Source organism: Somniosus microcephalus, unplaced genomic scaffold (genome assembly GCF_052327205.1).
Source record: "Somniosus microcephalus isolate GS21.2 unplaced genomic scaffold, FLI_Smic_1.0 scaffold793, whole genome shotgun sequence".
NCBI lineage: Eukaryota > Metazoa > Chordata > Chondrichthyes > Squaliformes > Somniosidae > Somniosus > Somniosus microcephalus.
The window spans coordinates 73,792-91,201 of record NW_028225980.1 but is presented as its reverse complement, the minus strand read 5'-3'; the positions used below and the strand labels follow the sequence as shown (position 1 = coordinate 91,201).

At 53.0% G+C, this 17,410-nt stretch overlaps 1 protein-coding gene across 2 annotated transcripts in view; it reads right to left on the bottom strand.

Annotated features, from left to right (window-relative positions):
* Positions 1-4,987: 4,987 nt before the first annotated feature.
* The window catches only part of LOC147081081 (TNF receptor-associated factor 2-like), an 85,513-nt gene continuing 73,090 nt past the window's right edge, over positions 4,988-17,410 (bottom strand). For both annotated transcript variants that reach the window (XM_085980955.1, XM_085980956.1), the window contains exon 11: positions 4,988-9,575. In XM_085980955.1, coding sequence (XP_085837081.1) covers positions 9,357-9,575 — 219 coding nt within the window. In that variant the 3' untranslated portion in view covers positions 4,988-9,356. The remainder of the gene's footprint in view (positions 9,576-17,410) is intronic.

Genomic DNA, 17,410 nt, shown 5'->3' with positions numbered 1-17,410 from the left:
GGCAGAATGTCCGCGATCGGGCTCGGTACGGGCAGAATGTCCGCGATCGGGCTCGGTACGGGCACAATGTCCGCGATCGGGCTCGGTACGGGCAGTATGTTCGCGGTCGGGCTCGGTATGGGCAGTATGTCCGCGATCGGGCTCGGTATGGGCAGTTTTTCCGCGATCGGGCTCGGTATGGGGAGAATGTCCGCGATCGGGCTCGGTACGGGGAGAATGCCCGCGATCGGGCTCGGTATGGGCAGAATGTCCGCGATCGGGCTCGGTATGGGCAGTATGACCGCGATCGGGCTCGGTATGGGCAGAATGTCCGCGATCGGGCTCGGTACGGGAAGAATGTCCGCGATCGGGCTCGGTATGGGCACAATGTCCGCGATCGGGCTCGGTACGGGCAGTATGGCCGCGATCGGTCTCGGTACGGGCAGAATGTCCGCGATCGGGCTCGGTACGGGCAGAATGTCCGCGATCGGGCTCGGTACGGGCACAATGTCCGCGATCGGGCTCGGTATCGGCAGTATGTCCGCGATCGGGCTCGGTACGGGCAGAATGTCCGCGATCGGGCTCGGTACGGGCAGAATGTCCGCGATCGGGCTCTGTACGGGCAGTATGTCCGCGATCGGGTTCGGTAAGGGCAGAATGTCCGCGATCGGGCTCGGTATGGGCAGTATGTTCGCGATCGGGCTCGGTACAGGGAGAATGTCCGCGATCGGGCTCGGTACGGGCAGAATGTCCGCGATCGGGCTCAGTATGGGCACAATGTCTGCGATCGGGCTCGGTACGGGCAGAATGGCCGCGATCGGGCTCGGTACGGGCAGAATGGCCGCGATCGGGCTCGGTACGGGCAGAATGGCCGCGATCGGGCTCGGTACGGGCAGAATGTCCGCGATCGGGCTCGGTACGGGCAGAATGTCCGCGATCGGGCTCGGTACGGGCAGTATGTTAGCGATTGGGCTCGGTAAGGGCACAATGTCCGCGATCGGGCTCGGTACGGGCAGAATGGCCGCGATCGGGCTCGGTACGGGCAGAATGGCCGCGATCGGGCTCGGTACGGGCAGAATGGCCGCGATCGGGCTCGGTACGGGCAGAATGGCCGCGATCGGGCTCGGTACGGGCAGAATGGCCGCGATCGGGCTCGGTACGGGCAGAATGGCCGCGATCGGGCTCTGTACGGGCAGAATGTCTGCGATCGGGCTCGGTACAGGGAGAATGTCTGCGAGCGGGCTCGGTATGGGCAGAATGTCCGCGATCGGGCTCGGTATGGGGAGAATGTCCGCGATCGGGCTCTGTACGGGAACAATGTCCGCGATCGGGCTCGGTACCGGCAGTATATCCGCGATCGGGCTCGGTACGGGCAGAATGTCCGCGATCGGGCTCGGTACGGGCACAATGTCCGCGATCGGGCTCGGTACGGGCAGAATGTCCGCGATCGGGCTCGGTAGGGGCACAATGTCCGCGATCGGGCTCGGTATCGGCAGTATATCCGCGATCGGGCTCGGTACGGGCAGAATGTCCGGGATCGGTACGGGCAGAATGTCCGCGATTGGGCTCGGTACGGGCAGAATGTCCGCGATCGGGCTCGGTACGGGCAGAATGTCCGCGATCGGGCTCGGTACGGGCAGAATGTCCGCGATCGTGCTCGGTACGGGTAGAGTGTCCGCGATCGGGCTCGGTACGGGCAGTTTTTCCGCGATCGGGCTCGGTACGGGCACAATGTCCGCGATCGGGCTCGGTACGGGCAGAATGGCCGCGATCGGGCTCGGTACGGGCAGAATGGCCGCGATTGGGCTCGGTACGGGCAGAATGGCCGCGATCGGGCTCGGTACGGGCAGAATGGCCGCGATCGGGCTCTGTACGGGCAGAATGTCTGCGATCGGGCTCGGTACGGGGAGAATGTCTGCGAGCGGGCTCGGTATGGGCAGAATGTCCGCGATCGGGCTCGGTATGGGCAGAATGTCCGCGATCGGGCTCGGTATGGGGAGAATGTCCGCGATCGGGCTCTGTACGGGAACAATGTCCGCGATCGGGCTCGGTACCGGCAGTATATCCGCGATCGGGCTCGGTACGGGCAGAATGTCCGCGATCGGGCTCGGTATGGGCAGAATGTCCGCGATCGGGCTAGGTACGGGCAGAATGTCCGCGATCGGGCTCGGTACGGGCACAATGTCCGCGATCGGGCTCGGTATCGGCAGTATATCCGCGATCGGGCTCGGTACGGGCAGAATGTCCGGGATCGGTACGGGCAGAATGTCCGGGATCGGTACGGGCAGAATGTCCGCGATCGGGCTCGGTACGGGCAGAATGTCCGCGATCGGGCTCGGTACGGGCAGAATGTCCGCGATCGTGCTCGGTACGGGTAGAGTGTCCGCGATCGGGCTCGGTACGGGCAGTTTTTCCGCGATCGGGCTCGGTACGGGCACAATGTCCGCGATCGGGCTCGGTACGGGCACAATGTCCGCGATCGGGCTCGGTACAGGCACAATGTCCGCGATCGGGCTCGGTACGGGCACAATGTCCGCGATCGGGCTCGGTACGGGGAGAATGTCCGCGATCGGGCTCGGTACGGGCACAATGTCCGCGATCGGGCTCGGTACAGGCACAATGTCCGCGATCGTGATCGGTACGGGCACAATGTCCGCGATCGTGCTCGGTACGGGCACAATGTCCGCGATCGTGCTCGGTACGGGTAGAATGTCCGCGATCGGGCTCGGTACGGGCAGAATGTCCGCGATCGGGCTCGGTACGGGCAGAATGTCCGCGATCGGGCTCGGTACGGGCAGTATGTCCGCGATCGGGCTCGGTACGAGCAGTATGTCCGCGATCGGGCTCGGTATGGGCAGTTTTTCCGCGATCGGGCTCGGTATGAGCAGTATGTCCGCGATCGGGCTCGGTATGGGCAGTATGGGCTCGGTATGGGCAGTTTTTCCGCGATCGGGCTCGGTATGGGCAGTATGTCCGCGATCGGGCTCGGTATGGGCAGTATGGGCTCGGTATGGGCAGTTTTTCCGCGATCGGGCTCGGTATGGGCAGTATGTCCGCGATCGGGCTCGGTATGGGCAGTATGGGCTCGGTATGGGCACAATGTCCGCGATCGGGCTCGGTATGGGGGAAGATTAATGAGCTGAAGTTTAAAAACTGGTTCTTTACGTTCTACACATCTCTTATTCTGCAGTGGTGCTGAGGACCGGCGCGGCTACATCTGGGACAGGCACTACAACATCTGCCTGGCAAAGCTCCAGCATGAGGATGTGGTGAATTCTGTGGCCTTCAGCCCCGTGGACCAGGAGCTGTTGATCACAGCCAGTGACGACTGCACATTGAAGATCTGGCGCTCTCCACGCATTCTGCGCATCATCAGCACCAAACCCAGTCACAAGAAATTCTCCTTCTTCTGGCTCAACAATAAGTGACTTTGACAGAGAGTGAGTGGGCAGGGGGTTTGTGGGTGTGTTTGAGGTCTGATTCTGTCAAGTAATGTGTAGTGTGCTCCAACCAGAGTTCGTACCTTCAGTGAAGAGGGCAATTGGAGGGGCGAATATCAAAATATATTGTGGAGTTTTCTAGGCTGTGACTCCTCCCCCCCCCCCCCCCCAGCTCATCAGGTGTATTACTAGTCTACGTGTGTGGGTCAGAAATGTTTCTGACCCAGACTGCAGCTGGACATGAGTTTAATTTGCACGTCGTCACGTATCGTTCCTCAGCTAACAGGTCCTACCAACCAGCAGTGACCACCCCGCTTCTGACACTTGCCGCCTGGATGAGTTCACCTAGTGTAGTACCACGGACAACGGAACAAACCCAACTCCTCGGGCTCAGGCCTGCTTCCCCAGGGTTGCAACTCTGCTTTTAAAATTGTTTGCCTTTTTGGATGCTGTAATTCTAATGTAATAAAATGTTCATTTTAACTCCTTTACGTTCTCTACCCAATAAGCAGGCACAGGAGGGGCCACAGTTCTCCGCACTGAATGCCTGTACCCACCTATTCACCCAGTCTATTGTGTGTTTTTAAGCTGCAATTATATTGTCGAAGCCGTATGCTGGTCTCAGTGAATCCTGGCATGTTTAGTTCAGGTTGCCTTTAGCTGTGAGACACACCCACCCACAGCAGATGCAGTGCCCTAGGCAATCTGCAGGATTTATGGGGACGTGCATAGCAACAGATCGCGGCAGTAAAAGTGGAGAGTTCTGTAGTACCCTCATGTCGAATATTATTTATCGCTATACAGTAGCATAATGGTTAGGGTATCAGCCTAGCAAGTTAAAGTTCAGATCCCAGTGCAGTAGTGCAGAGGTTATGTTGGTGGACTACTAGATCAGAGATTGTGTCTCACCATGGCAGTTTGAGAATTTAAATTCAGTTTACGAATCTGGAAATAAAAACGTGGTAGCAGTAAAGTGACCATGAAGCTGTCAGGTTGCTGTAAAAGCCCAGCTCGGAAGGAAACCCGCCGGCCTTACCCAGTCTGGCCGGTATGTGACACCAGCTCCACACCATGGTTGCCTCGTCACTGCCCTGGCAAGACACTCGCTTGTATCAAACCTGCTACCAGCAGTTCAAGGAGGCCCACCACCACCACCTCAGGGCAACTAGGAATGGCCAATGAATGCCAGATAACCCCATCCCAAGAATAAATGATAAAAATCTCACCACAGCAAGTTCTGGACAAGAACTAGAGAAAAATGACTGAATGCTGCTGGATTATGGTGAACGTCGACCCATAAACAGTCACCTTAACAGGGCAGATAGGGATGGCAATAAATACCAGCAACGCCCGTAGTCTAACTTAATGTCACTGTCCTATGAATATGCTTCAGTAACTGCACTAAACCAACTCAATTGTCTTTATTTTTAAATGTGAGTCAGAGCTCCTGGGTTGGAGAAAGGGAACAGGAACCCTGGTTGATTTCCAATTAGTGGATCAGAGACTTGATCCCATCCATTGTTCCGTGTCAAATAAAGGGAAGCTGTTCAAGTGAAATGACAAAGAAATACAAGCAGAACCCAACCCTACCACTGTATTTTAATCATTCTGCCATTTAAGCTAAAACTGCACCTTATAATACAATGAAAGTGCGGGAACATTTCAGAGCGGGGCGTCTGTGACGAGCGGGGAAGTGCAGAGCTGTGTGGCCCATTATACACAGAAGCTGGGAGCAGTTAGTCTCCTCTGTTACTAGTGATGTTACATGGAAAGCAGGAGATCCTCGTTCAGCTTCCAAGAAACGCCTTCAAAACCCTAAGTAACTCTTCAGTTCTAGTCCAGATTTGAAACCCCAATTGGCCCAGGTTCTTGGTCCCAGCCCCGCACTGCATGTAGCGCATGGTGTTCTGTATTAAATGAAAAATAAACCTTTGCATATTTAAAAAGAATGCTGTGTCTGTGTCCTGGGCTACTCTTCTGCCAGCTCCAGCTGTTCTTAATGCCACCAGTATCACACACGCACACACCTAACAGGGTGGGACCTGCTCCATATTACCAAGAGGATGTCGATGCACTGGAGAAAGTGCAACTGTCAGGAATACTGTACTGACCAGGCTGGCTCTTCTGTCTGGGAAAGAGAAGGCTGGGGGGTGACCTGATAGAGGTCTTTAAATTTATGATGGGTTTGATAAGATAGATGTGGAGAGGATGTTTCAACTTCTGGGAAAGACCAAAACCTGGGGCCATAAATAAGATAATAAATACACTAAGAAATTCAGGAGACATTTCTTTACCCAGAGAGTGGTTAGAATGTGGAACTCACTACCTCGGAGTAGTTCAGGCAAATAGCATCAATGCATTTAAGGGGAAGCTGGATAAACACATGAGGGAGAAAGGAATAGAAGGATATGTTGAGAGGTCATCTCTCTCTAAGGTGAGAGGAGGCTGGTGTGGAGCATAAACACTGGCACGGAGCAGTTGGGCCGAATGGCCTGTTTCTGTACTGTAAAGTACTCTGGTGATACACAAACTGTCCATCGCCTCCTCCCCACTATATTTTTTGTTTAACTTATTCAGTGATGCCAAATAGTTTACACAGAAAACAAATCCTTCAGACTTTTTTTTTCTAAATTGCGTGTTTAACCAGAGTGTCCCAACACCTCAGCGTATCCTGAATTGTTTAACAAAAAAAGCCAGGTATTCAGGAACGATGCTGATGTTGGCTACAGAGCTAAAACCCGGCAATTTATTCACTTTTAGTTTTTGTGGAAAGACAGCAAATTTATGCAGTTGCTCATTGAGATACAAGCCACATCTGTACAGATAGATCTGTATATGGAGATATGGCCGCACCAACATCTGTATTTTAATAGCCAGCTAACAGCAGATGGCAGCTTTGATGCAGTCCAGTCAGCAGCTTCAAGCTCGTGTGCTGCACATTTCACAGCCTCCTCCAAACTGGGTAGCACGGCTGACACACACCCTCATCGCTCCTACACGGGGCTCCATTAAACTCTCCCCTGCCCCAGCTCTCAATCTAGGCTCACCTACTGGCCTCACTGCTGATTTCTGATCCCACGAGTGGCACTTCTGTCCTTAGACCCCTGTTATCCAGGGGCCACTGGGTACAACAGCCACACAGTACCAGAGAGTGGCACCGAGCTGATTCCAGTGTACGGCCCATCACTTCTCATTTCCTGAAGTGATCCAGAAATCACCTGCAAACATCCTGCTCTACACGTTTAAACATTCCCACATACTATCAGCAAAAATCACTGTTTTTCACAAACGTCCGCCTGGCTGAAAGTCTGCAGATCCTCACCTCGCCCCTCAACTTAATTAAATCTTCGTCAATCATGGCTGGAGTCCGAGTAAAACTACACACACAGCACATTAAACACAACCTTCCCTCAGCCATTTGTGCCCCAATAGTTTGTCACTGTACAGCTAGTGGACAGGAGCAGTAGTTAAGGTATAAAGCAGAAAACATAGCGTCACCCACACTGTAATGGGAATGCCCTCAAACAGCGGTACTGTGAGTGGCGTCAAATCAGAAGCTTGGGTCAGCGATACGACTGCCTGGACACTCAGCGGGTGGCTATCCTTGACTGGGGGTGTGGTCAGTCGTGCATCAGTCTCTCTCACCAGGACAGGAAGAACAATGGCAGCCTCCTTCTTACACAATTGAGCAAACCTTACCCTGGTCATTGGGGAACTCCCCATCTCCAGGGAAATTGGCTCAGTTCAAAGGGAAATTCTTCCCAACAGAGCAATCCCCCTCTCAAGGTCTGAGCCTTCCAGGGCTGCAGAGTTATGTTACTTTGCAAAGTGGCCACTCTTCTTAGTTGAGCCAGTGAGTTTCAAAGGATTATTGAATCACATCCAATCCCTTAGTGTTAGGGGGATTAAATACGTGGGGTTACGGGGATAGGGTGGGATATGTGTCGGTGCAGGCTCGATGGGCCGAAATGGCCTCTATCTGCACTGTGGGGTTTCTGTGATTCTGTGAAACCACAGTCACACTCAATGGGGACACCCCATAAAACAGTCACACTCAATGGGGACACCCCATAAACCACAGTCACACTCAATGGGGGACACCCCATAAAACACAGTCACACTAACTGGGAAACAATTCCGAGTTCCCATTGAAAGATACCAAGGCACAGAATAAACATGAATAGAATTATGGTCACTGGTGGCTTCTTTACATTTTCTTCTCACAATGGTGAGTTTCCCAGAGGCTCTCTCTCTAAATAAGTCTTACCCAACATGGCCTTTCACCAATTCACCATCTACTACTAAAGGTCTCCTGCCCACGTGCGCTCTGACCAATAGCACATCCACCGTGCATCAGCCAATGGCACCACACAACCCCAGACAAGACGAGCAACAATAAACATGGTCAAACTGGACTCTGGCTTTCTCCATGCTTACCATAAAGTAACTTTCATGCTCTGTAACTACAGGATAGAAGTAGAGAGAAGCCCCCAAAACACCTGGTCCCGACACCTTCCTTCCACCCCCCAGGCTGGGCAGACCCCCCCACCCTCGCTAGTTTGAACTCACTGCATGGAGCACGGTTATCCTGTTGAAACTTGTGGTCCTGGGCCACCCAGAGATGTTAGAAGGACAGACACAGGAATAAACCATCTGAGCTCCATACACTCTCAGCACCCACTTCATCTCTCCTGGAAACTACCACTACATGTAAAACTTATAAATTATTATATATTGTTTATGAAATAATTGACTAGAGTTTGTTATTATCTATAGGGTAAATAAACACAACCAACACTCCCTAACGTCCTGACCCTGAACACTGCTGACTCAAGCTTCTGATTCCCAACACAAGGTCCACGCTGGCTGTGATTGACTGAGAATAGTATCTGTTGGTTACCATGTTCACCACCCACTCTTTTAAAGTCAGTCACCTCCACGGTACCCAATACTGCCAAGACTGAGGAAGTGCACCTTCACAGGAAAACAGCCAAGTGGTAGGAAGGGGAACTCAGGGCCCAGGTTTGAGAACACTACCTCATTACCAACAGGCACTGGCCAGGTGGACTCAACACTGAGAGAACAAAGGTTTGCTTGTGCAGACTGTGGAGGAACTGTGCGGCCGGTTGCTGTCACTGTGAGCGCTCTGTGCCTGGGTTAAGCGTGCAGGTTCGAAGTGGCACACTGTGTATGTCACATGGCATGGGGAGTCCGTCAACACAGGGAGTGTGGCCTCTTCCAGGGTAACTCTCCAGCTCACTCTGTGGCTGGAGAGCTGGGAACAAGGTAGACGCAGGAGGGGCAGACAACAGCTACTCTTCCTCTCTCCCAAGCAATATCTCGCTCCCTTCAGCCCAGCCGACAAAGCTCACCCAGCCAGCTCAGGTAGATTTAAGCGGCAAGCAGGCCTGACGCCCGTTCATACTGGACTTGAGGGGCTCCACTGCACCACTGGTTCTGGCTCACCTCGGCAAGGGGAAAGGGAAGGGACGGGAAGAGAGAAGGGCACATCCACTGTGCCTTATCTCAAGCTGCTGATTCGGCTGCAAGCAGAGCGTTCCTCTTATAAACACCCCCCCGGTGATGGCCACACTCTTTGGGCCAACAAGATGTTTCTACGGGTCCAGGTCTGCATTTAGCAACAAGAAGCTGATCATCCACTGATTGCAATTGAACTTCCTGTCTGCAGGGAGATTGGAATGGGAAACATGGCAAACTGGGCAATGGGCTTCGCACTCATCTGATTAGACTCAGCTCAGCCCACAGACCACTTACCCCACCCCCTCGCCAGTTCCAGCATGACTGTGCTTCCTGCACACTCTTGCTGGGTGAGTGATGTCCCCTCATTATAAGCTGCAGCAATGATTTGGTGGCCCACAACTCGGGACCTTTGACATTACTGTAGCCTTTGACCATGCTGTAGCTGAGAAAGGTTGGTTACAGGTCAGTTAAATCCACAATGGCTTTGATGAAAATGCTATCTTCACGTGCGTAATTATTTTTGCTGTCCAGCTTGCTAAGTGGACAGAACAGTGGGCACCCACTGGCAATGTTCATCTCACTGACTGGTCTCTGGAACGAGGATGAACTGATGTCTGGTCTGAACGCATCAATGATGTGCTCACGGTTACTCTGGTCCATCAACATGAGAGTCACCTGAGGGCAAAGCAGGAGGAAAAACATCTGAGTGACTCACAGAATCAACAGTGCAGACAGAGGCCATTTCGGCCCATCGAGCCTGCACCGACACATATCCCACCCTATCCCCATAACCCCACGTATTTAATCCCCTAACACTAAGGGTCAATTTATCATAGCCAAATCAACCTAACCTGCACATCACGAAAGAACAAACGACGATTTATATTTCATCCTCAGGAAAAGCCAAAGCGCTTCACAGCCAATGAGGTTATTTTGAAGTGTAGTCACTGTTGTAATGCAGGAAGCACCCCCTCCTCCCCCCCCCCACCTGAGTGACAGACTGCCCCGCCCCCTTCCCCCTCCCTCCCACCCCCCCCTCCCTCCCACCCCCCCCCCTCGCCCCCCTCCCTTCTCCCCCTCCCGAGTGACAGACTCCCCCTCCCCCGTGACAGACTGCCCTCGCCCTCCCCCTCCCGAGTGACAGACTCCCCCTCCCCCGTGACAGACTGCCCTCCCCCTCCCCCGTGACAGACTCCCCCTCCCCCGTGACAAACTGCCCTCCCCCTCCCCCTCCCGAGTGACAGACTGCCCCGCCCCCTTCCCCCTCACAACCCCCCCCTCCCTCCCACCCACCCCCTCGCCCCCCTCCCTTCCCCCCCCCCCCGAGTGACAGACTCCCCCGTGACAGACTCCCCCTCCCCCGTGACAGACTGCCCTCCCCCTCCCGAGTGACAGACTCCCCCCCTCCCCCTCCCGAGTGACAGACTCCCCTCCCCACTCCCCCCCCGCACCCCCTCCCCTCCCCCCCACCCCCCTCCTCCACCCCCCTCCCCCCCTCCCACTCCCTCCCGAGTGAGACTCCCCCGCCCCCTCCCCTTCCCGAGTGACAGACTCCCCTCCCCACTCCCCCCCCGCACCCCCTCCCCTCCCCCTCCCCCCCAACCCCCTCCTCCACCCCCCCTCCCCCTCCCTCCCGAGTGAGACTCCCCCGGCCCCTCCCCTCCCCCTCCCGAGTGACAGACTCCCCCGCCCCCTCCCGAGTGACAGACTGCCCCGCCCCCTCCCCCCTCCCTTCCCCCTCTCCCCCCCCCCGAGTGACAGACTCCCCCTCCCCCGTGACAGACTGCCCTCCCCCTCCCGAGTGACAGACTCCCCCAACCCCCTCCCCCTCCCCCCTCCCCCTCCCGAGTGACAGACACCCCGCCCCCCTCCCCAGTGAGACTGCCCCGCCCCCTCCCCCTCCCGAGTGACAGACTCCCCCGCCCCCTCCCGAGTGACAGACTCCCCCACCCCCTCCCCGTGGCAGACTGCCCCGCCCCCTCCCGAGTGACAGACTGCCCCGCCCCCTCCCGAGTGACAGACTGCCCCGCCCCCTCCCGAGTGACAGACTGCCCTGCCCCGCCCCCTCCCGAGTGACAGACTGCCCCGCCCCCTCCCCCGTGACAGACTGCCCCCCCACCTCGCCAGTGACAGACCGCCCCCTCCCCCTCCCGAGTGAGACTGCCCCGCCCCCTCCCCCGTGACAGACTGCCCTCCCGAGACTGCCCCGCACCCTCCCGAGTGACAGACTGCCCCGCCCCCTCCCGAGTGACAGACTGCCCCGCCCCCTCCCGTGACAGACTGCCCCGCCCCCTCCCCCCGTGACAGACTGCCCCGCCCCCTCCCCCTCCCGAGTGACAGACTGCCCTGCCCCCTCCCCCGTGACAGACTGCCCCCCCCACCTCGCCAGTGACAGAGCGCACCTCCCCTCGCCAGTGAGACCGCACCCCCCCTCACTAGTGACAGACCGCACCCCCCCTCGCCAGTGACAGACCGCCCCTCCCCCACCAGAGACTGCCCCCCACCAACTCACCAGTGACAGACCGCCCCCCTCCCCCTCGCATGTGAGACTGCCCCCCTCCCCCTCGCCAATGACAGACTGCCCCCTCCACCTCGCCAGTGACAGACCGCCCCCTCCCCCTCGCCAGTGAGACTGCCCCCGCTCCCAAGTGACAGACCGTCCCCTCCCCCTCGCCAGTGACAGACCGCCCTCCCTCCCCCTCGCCAGTGACAGACTGCCCACCCTCGCCAGTGACAGACCACTTAGCGGGGCTATAAAAGCCCCAGAGACCAGGTAAGGCCTCACAGTGTCGGCGGGAATCCTGAGCGGCAGCAGCGGGGCTATAAAAGGCCCAGAGACCAGGTAAGGCCTCACAGCGTCGGCGGGAATCCTGAGCGGCAGAGCGGGGCTATAAAAGTCCCAGAGACCAGGTAAGGCCTCACAGTGTCGGCAGGAATCCAGAGCGGCAGAGCGGGGCTATAAAAGGCCCAGAGACCAGGTAAGGCCTCACAGCGTCGGCGGGAATCCTGAGCGGCAGAGCGGGGCTATAAAAGTCCCAGAGACCAGGTAAGGCCTCACAGTGTCGGCAGGAATCCAGAGCGGCAGAGCGGGGCTATAAAAGTCCCAGAGACCAGTCTCCAGTCTGGGGACTCGGAGGGAAGGAGAGAGGTAAAAAGTAATCCAAGTGTGACGTCACCAGAAAGCGGGTAAGTGATTGGTTGGTGAGTATTTCTCCCTTCTTAAGCTTAAATCTCCTTGGTTTATAGTTTCTAAGGTGTGATATTCACCATCTAGAATCGAGGCAGAGGGTATTTAAGAATAATAATAAATTTAATTAATTACATAGAATGGGAGATCAGGTGATGTGTTGCTGCTGCAATATGTGGGAGCTGGTGGACACCATTGATGCTCACGGTGATCACATTTGCAGTAAGTGTTGGCTGCTCGAGGAATTCTGGCTCCGTGTTGAAGAGCTGGAGTTCGAGCTTCAAATACTGAGACACATCAGGGAGGGGGAGAGTTACCTGGACTCTGTGTATCAGGAGGTAGTCACACCAATTAGATTAATTAATTCAGATGTAGTCCGTGGCCAGGGACAGGATGGTGTGACTAGAAGTGAGGCAGGTACGGGGATCCAGGAGGTAGTGTTGGAGGAGCCGCAGCCCTTGCACTTGTCCAACAGGTTCGAGGCTCTTGCTCCCTGTGAGGGTGGGAACAGGGACTGCAGGGAGGATGAGCAACCTGGCCACAGCACTGTGGAGCAGGGGGCCATTCAAGTGGGGGGAGTTAAAAGAAATGTTGTAGTGGTAGGGGATAGTATCGTTAGGGGGATAGATAGAGTTCTTTGCAGCCGAGAGCGAGAGTCCCGAAGGCTGTGTTGCCTACCCGGTGCCAGGGTTAAGGACATCTCCTCTGGACTGGAGAGAAACTTGGAGTGGGAGGGGGAGGATCCAGTTGTCGTGGTCCATGTTGGTACCAACGACATAGATAGGACAAGGAAGGAGGTTCTGCTGAGGGAGTTTGAGCAGCTAGGGGCCAAATTAAAAAGCAGAACCACAAGGGTAATAATCCTGAGCCACGAGCGAATTTGGCTAGGACAAATAAAATTAGAGAGTTAAATGCGTGGCTCAAAGACTGGTGTGGGAGAAATGTGTTTTGCTTCCTGGGACACTGGCACCAGTACTGGGGCAGGAGGGAGCTGTTCCGTTGGGACGGGCTTCACTTGGCCAGTGCTGGGACTAGAGTCCTGGCGGATCATATAACTAGGGCTGTAGAGAGGGCTTTAAACTAACTAGTGGGGGGGAGGTTCCTAGAGAGCAAATAATAAAAATGACAACAGAGAAGGTCACAGACTTAGGTAGCAGTGGGGAAATTAAAAACCAGAGCGTGTCAGGAAGGGGCAGAAGGTATGGAGTAAAAGGTAAAGTAATAAAAAGGGCAAAAGCAGGAACTAAGTGTCACAAAACATCTTTGAAAGTTCTCTATCTGAATGCACGTAGCATTCGTAACAAAATAGACGAGTTAATGGCACAAATAACTACATATGGGTATGATCTTGTGGCCATTACAGAAACATGGCTGCAGGGTGACAATGCCTGGGAATTAAACATACCAGGTTATTTAACAATCAGGAAGGACAGGCAGGAAGGAAGGGGAGGTGGGGTGGCTATGTTAATAAAGGAAGGAATCACTGTAATACAGAGAAATGATATTGGGTCAAAAGATCAGGATAATGAAACAGTTTGGGTGGAGATAAGGAATAATAAGGGGAAAAAAACACTAGTGGGCGTAGTCTATAGGCCTCCGAACAGTTGCAACTCGGTTGGACGGAGTATCAATCAGGAAATAGTTGAGGCTTGTAATAAGGGAACATCTATAATTATGGGGGATTTTAATTATCATATTAATTGGACAAATCAAATTGGGCAGGGCAGCCTTGAGGATGAGTTCATTGAGTGTATTAGGGATGGGTTTCTTGAGCAGTATGTAACTGAACCGACCAGGGGGCAAGCAACCTTAGACCTGGTCCTGTGTAACGAGACAGAATTAATTAAAAATAACAACAGAAAATGCTGGAAAAACTCAGCAGGTCAGGCAACATCCGTGGAGAGAAATTTGAGTTGACGTTTCGGGTTGGACCCTTCTTCAAAACTGGAAAGAAAAGAAACTAGATCGGAGGCAGGGCTGCGATCGGACAAAAGAATAAAAGAAACAAAAGAAGTAAAAGAGATTAGAAGCTAGACGAGATGGTAATAGGCTGGGATTAGGTGTAAAGTGTACTGGCAGGGCAAAAGATAGCTGCCAGGTGTGAGAGAGAAACAAAAGGAAAGGGGTGGGGGGGAAGGAGTGGAACAATTACAAGAGAAAATGAAATGGGGGCCGAGCTTATGATCTGAAATTGTTGAACTCGATATTGAGTCCGGAAGGCTGCAGAGTGCCTAATCGGAAGATGAGGTGCTGTTCCTCGAGTTTACGTTGAGCTTCCGTGGAACAATACAAGAGGCCAAGGACGGTGAGGTCCGAGTGGGAATGGAACGGTGAATTAAAGTGACAGGCGACCGGAAGCTTGGGGTCCCCCTTACGGACTGAACGGAGGTGTTCCGCAAAGCGGTCACCCAATCTGCGTTTGGTCTCCCCAATGTAGAGGAGACCGCATCGTGAGCAGCGAATACAGTATACTAGATTGCGAGAAGTACAAGTAAATCGCTGTTTCACCTGGAAGGGGTGTTTGGGGCCCTGGACAGTGGGAAGGGGGGAGGTATAGGGGCAGGTGTTACATCTCCTCCGCTTGCACGGGAAGGTGCCAGGCGAAGAGGAAGGGCTGTTTGGGGTGATAGAGGAGTGGACTAGGGTGTCTCGGAGGGAGCGGTCCCTGCGGAATGCTGAAAGGGGGGAGGGGAAGATACGTTTGGTGGTGGGATCACTTTGGAGGTAGCGGAAATGCCGGAGGATGATCCGTTGAATGTGGAGGCTGGTGGGGTGAAAGGTGAGGACAAGGGGAACCCTATCGTGGTTCCGGGAGGGAGGGGCAGGGGTGAGGGCAGAAGTGCGGGAGATAGAACTGACACGGTCGAGGGCAGTGTCAAAAAATGTCCTAGTAAAGGATCCCCTTGGAATGAGTGACCATAACATGGTTGAATTCCATATTCAATTAGAGGGTGAGAAGGTTGGATCTCAAACAAGCGTGCTAAGCTTGAATAAAGGAGACTATGAAGGTATGAGAGCGGAATTGAGTAGAGTGGATTGGGAAAATAGATTAAAGGGTAAGATGATACATGATCAGTGGTGTACATTTAAGGAGTTATTTTACAACTTCCAAAAAAAATATATTCCACTGAGAAGAAAAGGGTGTAAAAGAAAAGACAGCCATCCGTGGCTAAGTAAAGAAATTAAGGATAGTATTCCGACTAAAAACAAGGGCATATAAGGTAGCCAAATCTAGTGGGAGGATAGAGGATTGGGAAAACTTTAAAAGACAGCAAAAAATAACAAAAAGATTGATTAAGAAAGGGAAGATAGATTATGAAAGTAAATTAGCAAAAAATATAAAAACAGATAGTAAGAGTTTTTATAGTTATATAAAAAGAAAAAGGGTGGCTAAAGTAAATGTTGGTCCCTTAGAGGATGAGACTGGGAAATTAATGGTGGGAAATATGGAGATGGCAAAAACACTGAATGAATATTTTGTATCAGTCTTTACAGTAGAAGACACTAAGAATATCCCAACACTGGACAAACAGGGGGCTATGGGGGGGGGAGGAGCTAAACACGATCAAAATCACTAAGGAAGTGGTACTCGGTAAAATAATGGGACTCAAGGCGGATAAATCACCTGGACCTGATGGCTTACATCCTAGGGTCTTGAGGGAAGTGGCGGTAGGGATTGTGGATGCATTGGTAGTAATTTTCCAAAACTCCCTGGACTCAGCAAAGGTCCCGGCAGACTGGAAAACTGCTAATGTAACACCCTTATTTAAAAAGGGCAGTAGACAGAAGGCTGGAAACTATAGACCGGTTAGCCTAACATCTGTGGTAGGTAAAATTTTGGAGTCCATTATTAAGGAGACAGTAACAGGATATTTGGATAATCATAATTTAATAGGACAAAGTCAGCACGGTTTTATGAAGGGGAAGTCATGTTTGACAAATTTGCTGGAGTTCTTTGAGGAAGTAACATATAGGGTGGATAAAGGGGAACCAGTGGACGTAGTGTATTTAGACTTCCAAAAGGCATTTGACAAGGTGCCACACAAAAGATTATTGCTTAAGATAAAAAATCACGGGATTGGGGGTAATATTCTGGCATGGATAGAGGATTGGCTATCTAACAGAAGGCAGAGAGTTGGGATAAATGGTTCATTCTCAGACTGGCAATCAGTAACTAGTGGTGTTCCGCAGGGGTCAGTGCTGGGTCCCCAACTCTTTACAATCTATATTAACGATTTGGAGGAGGGGACCGAGTGTAACATATCAAAGTTTGCAGATGATACTAAGATGGGAGGGAAAGTAGTGAGTGAGGAGGACATAAAAAACCTGCAAGGGGACATCGACAGGCTAAGTAAGTGGGCAGAGATTTGGCAGATGGAATACAATACTGGAAAGTGTGAGGTTATGCACTTTGGCAGGAAAAATCGTAGAGCAAGTTATTATCTTAATGGCAAGAAACTGGAAAGTACTGAAGTACAAAGGGATCTGGGGGTCCTGGTGCACGAAACTCAAAAGGTTAGTATGCAGGTGCAGCAAGTGATTAAGAAGGCCAATGGAATGTTGGCTTTCATTGCTAGGGGGATAGAATATAAAAATAGGGAGGTATTGCTTCAGTTGTACAAGGTATTGGTGAGACCGCACCTGGAATACTGCATACAGTTTTGGTGTCCATACTTAAGAAAGGACATACTTGCTCTCGAGTCAGTACAAAGAAAGTTCACTCGGTTAATCCCGGGATGAGGGGATGGACATATGAGGAGAGGTTGAGTAGATTGGGACTCTACTCATTGGAGTTCAGAAGAATGAGAGGCGATCTTATTGAAACATATAAGATTGTGAAGGGGTGGATGTTCCCGATGATGGGTGAAACTAGAACTAGGGGGCATAGTCTTAGAATAAGGGGCTGCTCTTTCAAAACTGAGATGAGGAGGAACTACTTCACTCAGAGGGTGGTAGGTCCATGGAATATGCTGCCCCAAAAAGCTGCAGAAGCTACATCATTACATAAATTTAAAACAGAAATAGACAGTTTCCTAGAAGTAAAGGGAATTAAGGGTTACGGGGAGCGGGCAGGAATTTGGACATGAGTCTAGGTTCGGATCGGTCATGGCCCTGTGGGTAGTGGAGCGGGCCCAGGGGCCGTGTAGCCTGATCCTGCTCCTATTTCGTGTGTCTAATTCTGTTAGATTCAGGAGATAGTTCTGTGATAGTAGATTGGCGGTTAGGATCAGATCAGCCATGATCTTATTGAATGGCGGAGCAGGCTCAAGGGGCCGATTGGCCTACTCCTGCTCCTATTTCTTATGTTCTTATGTTCTCCCTC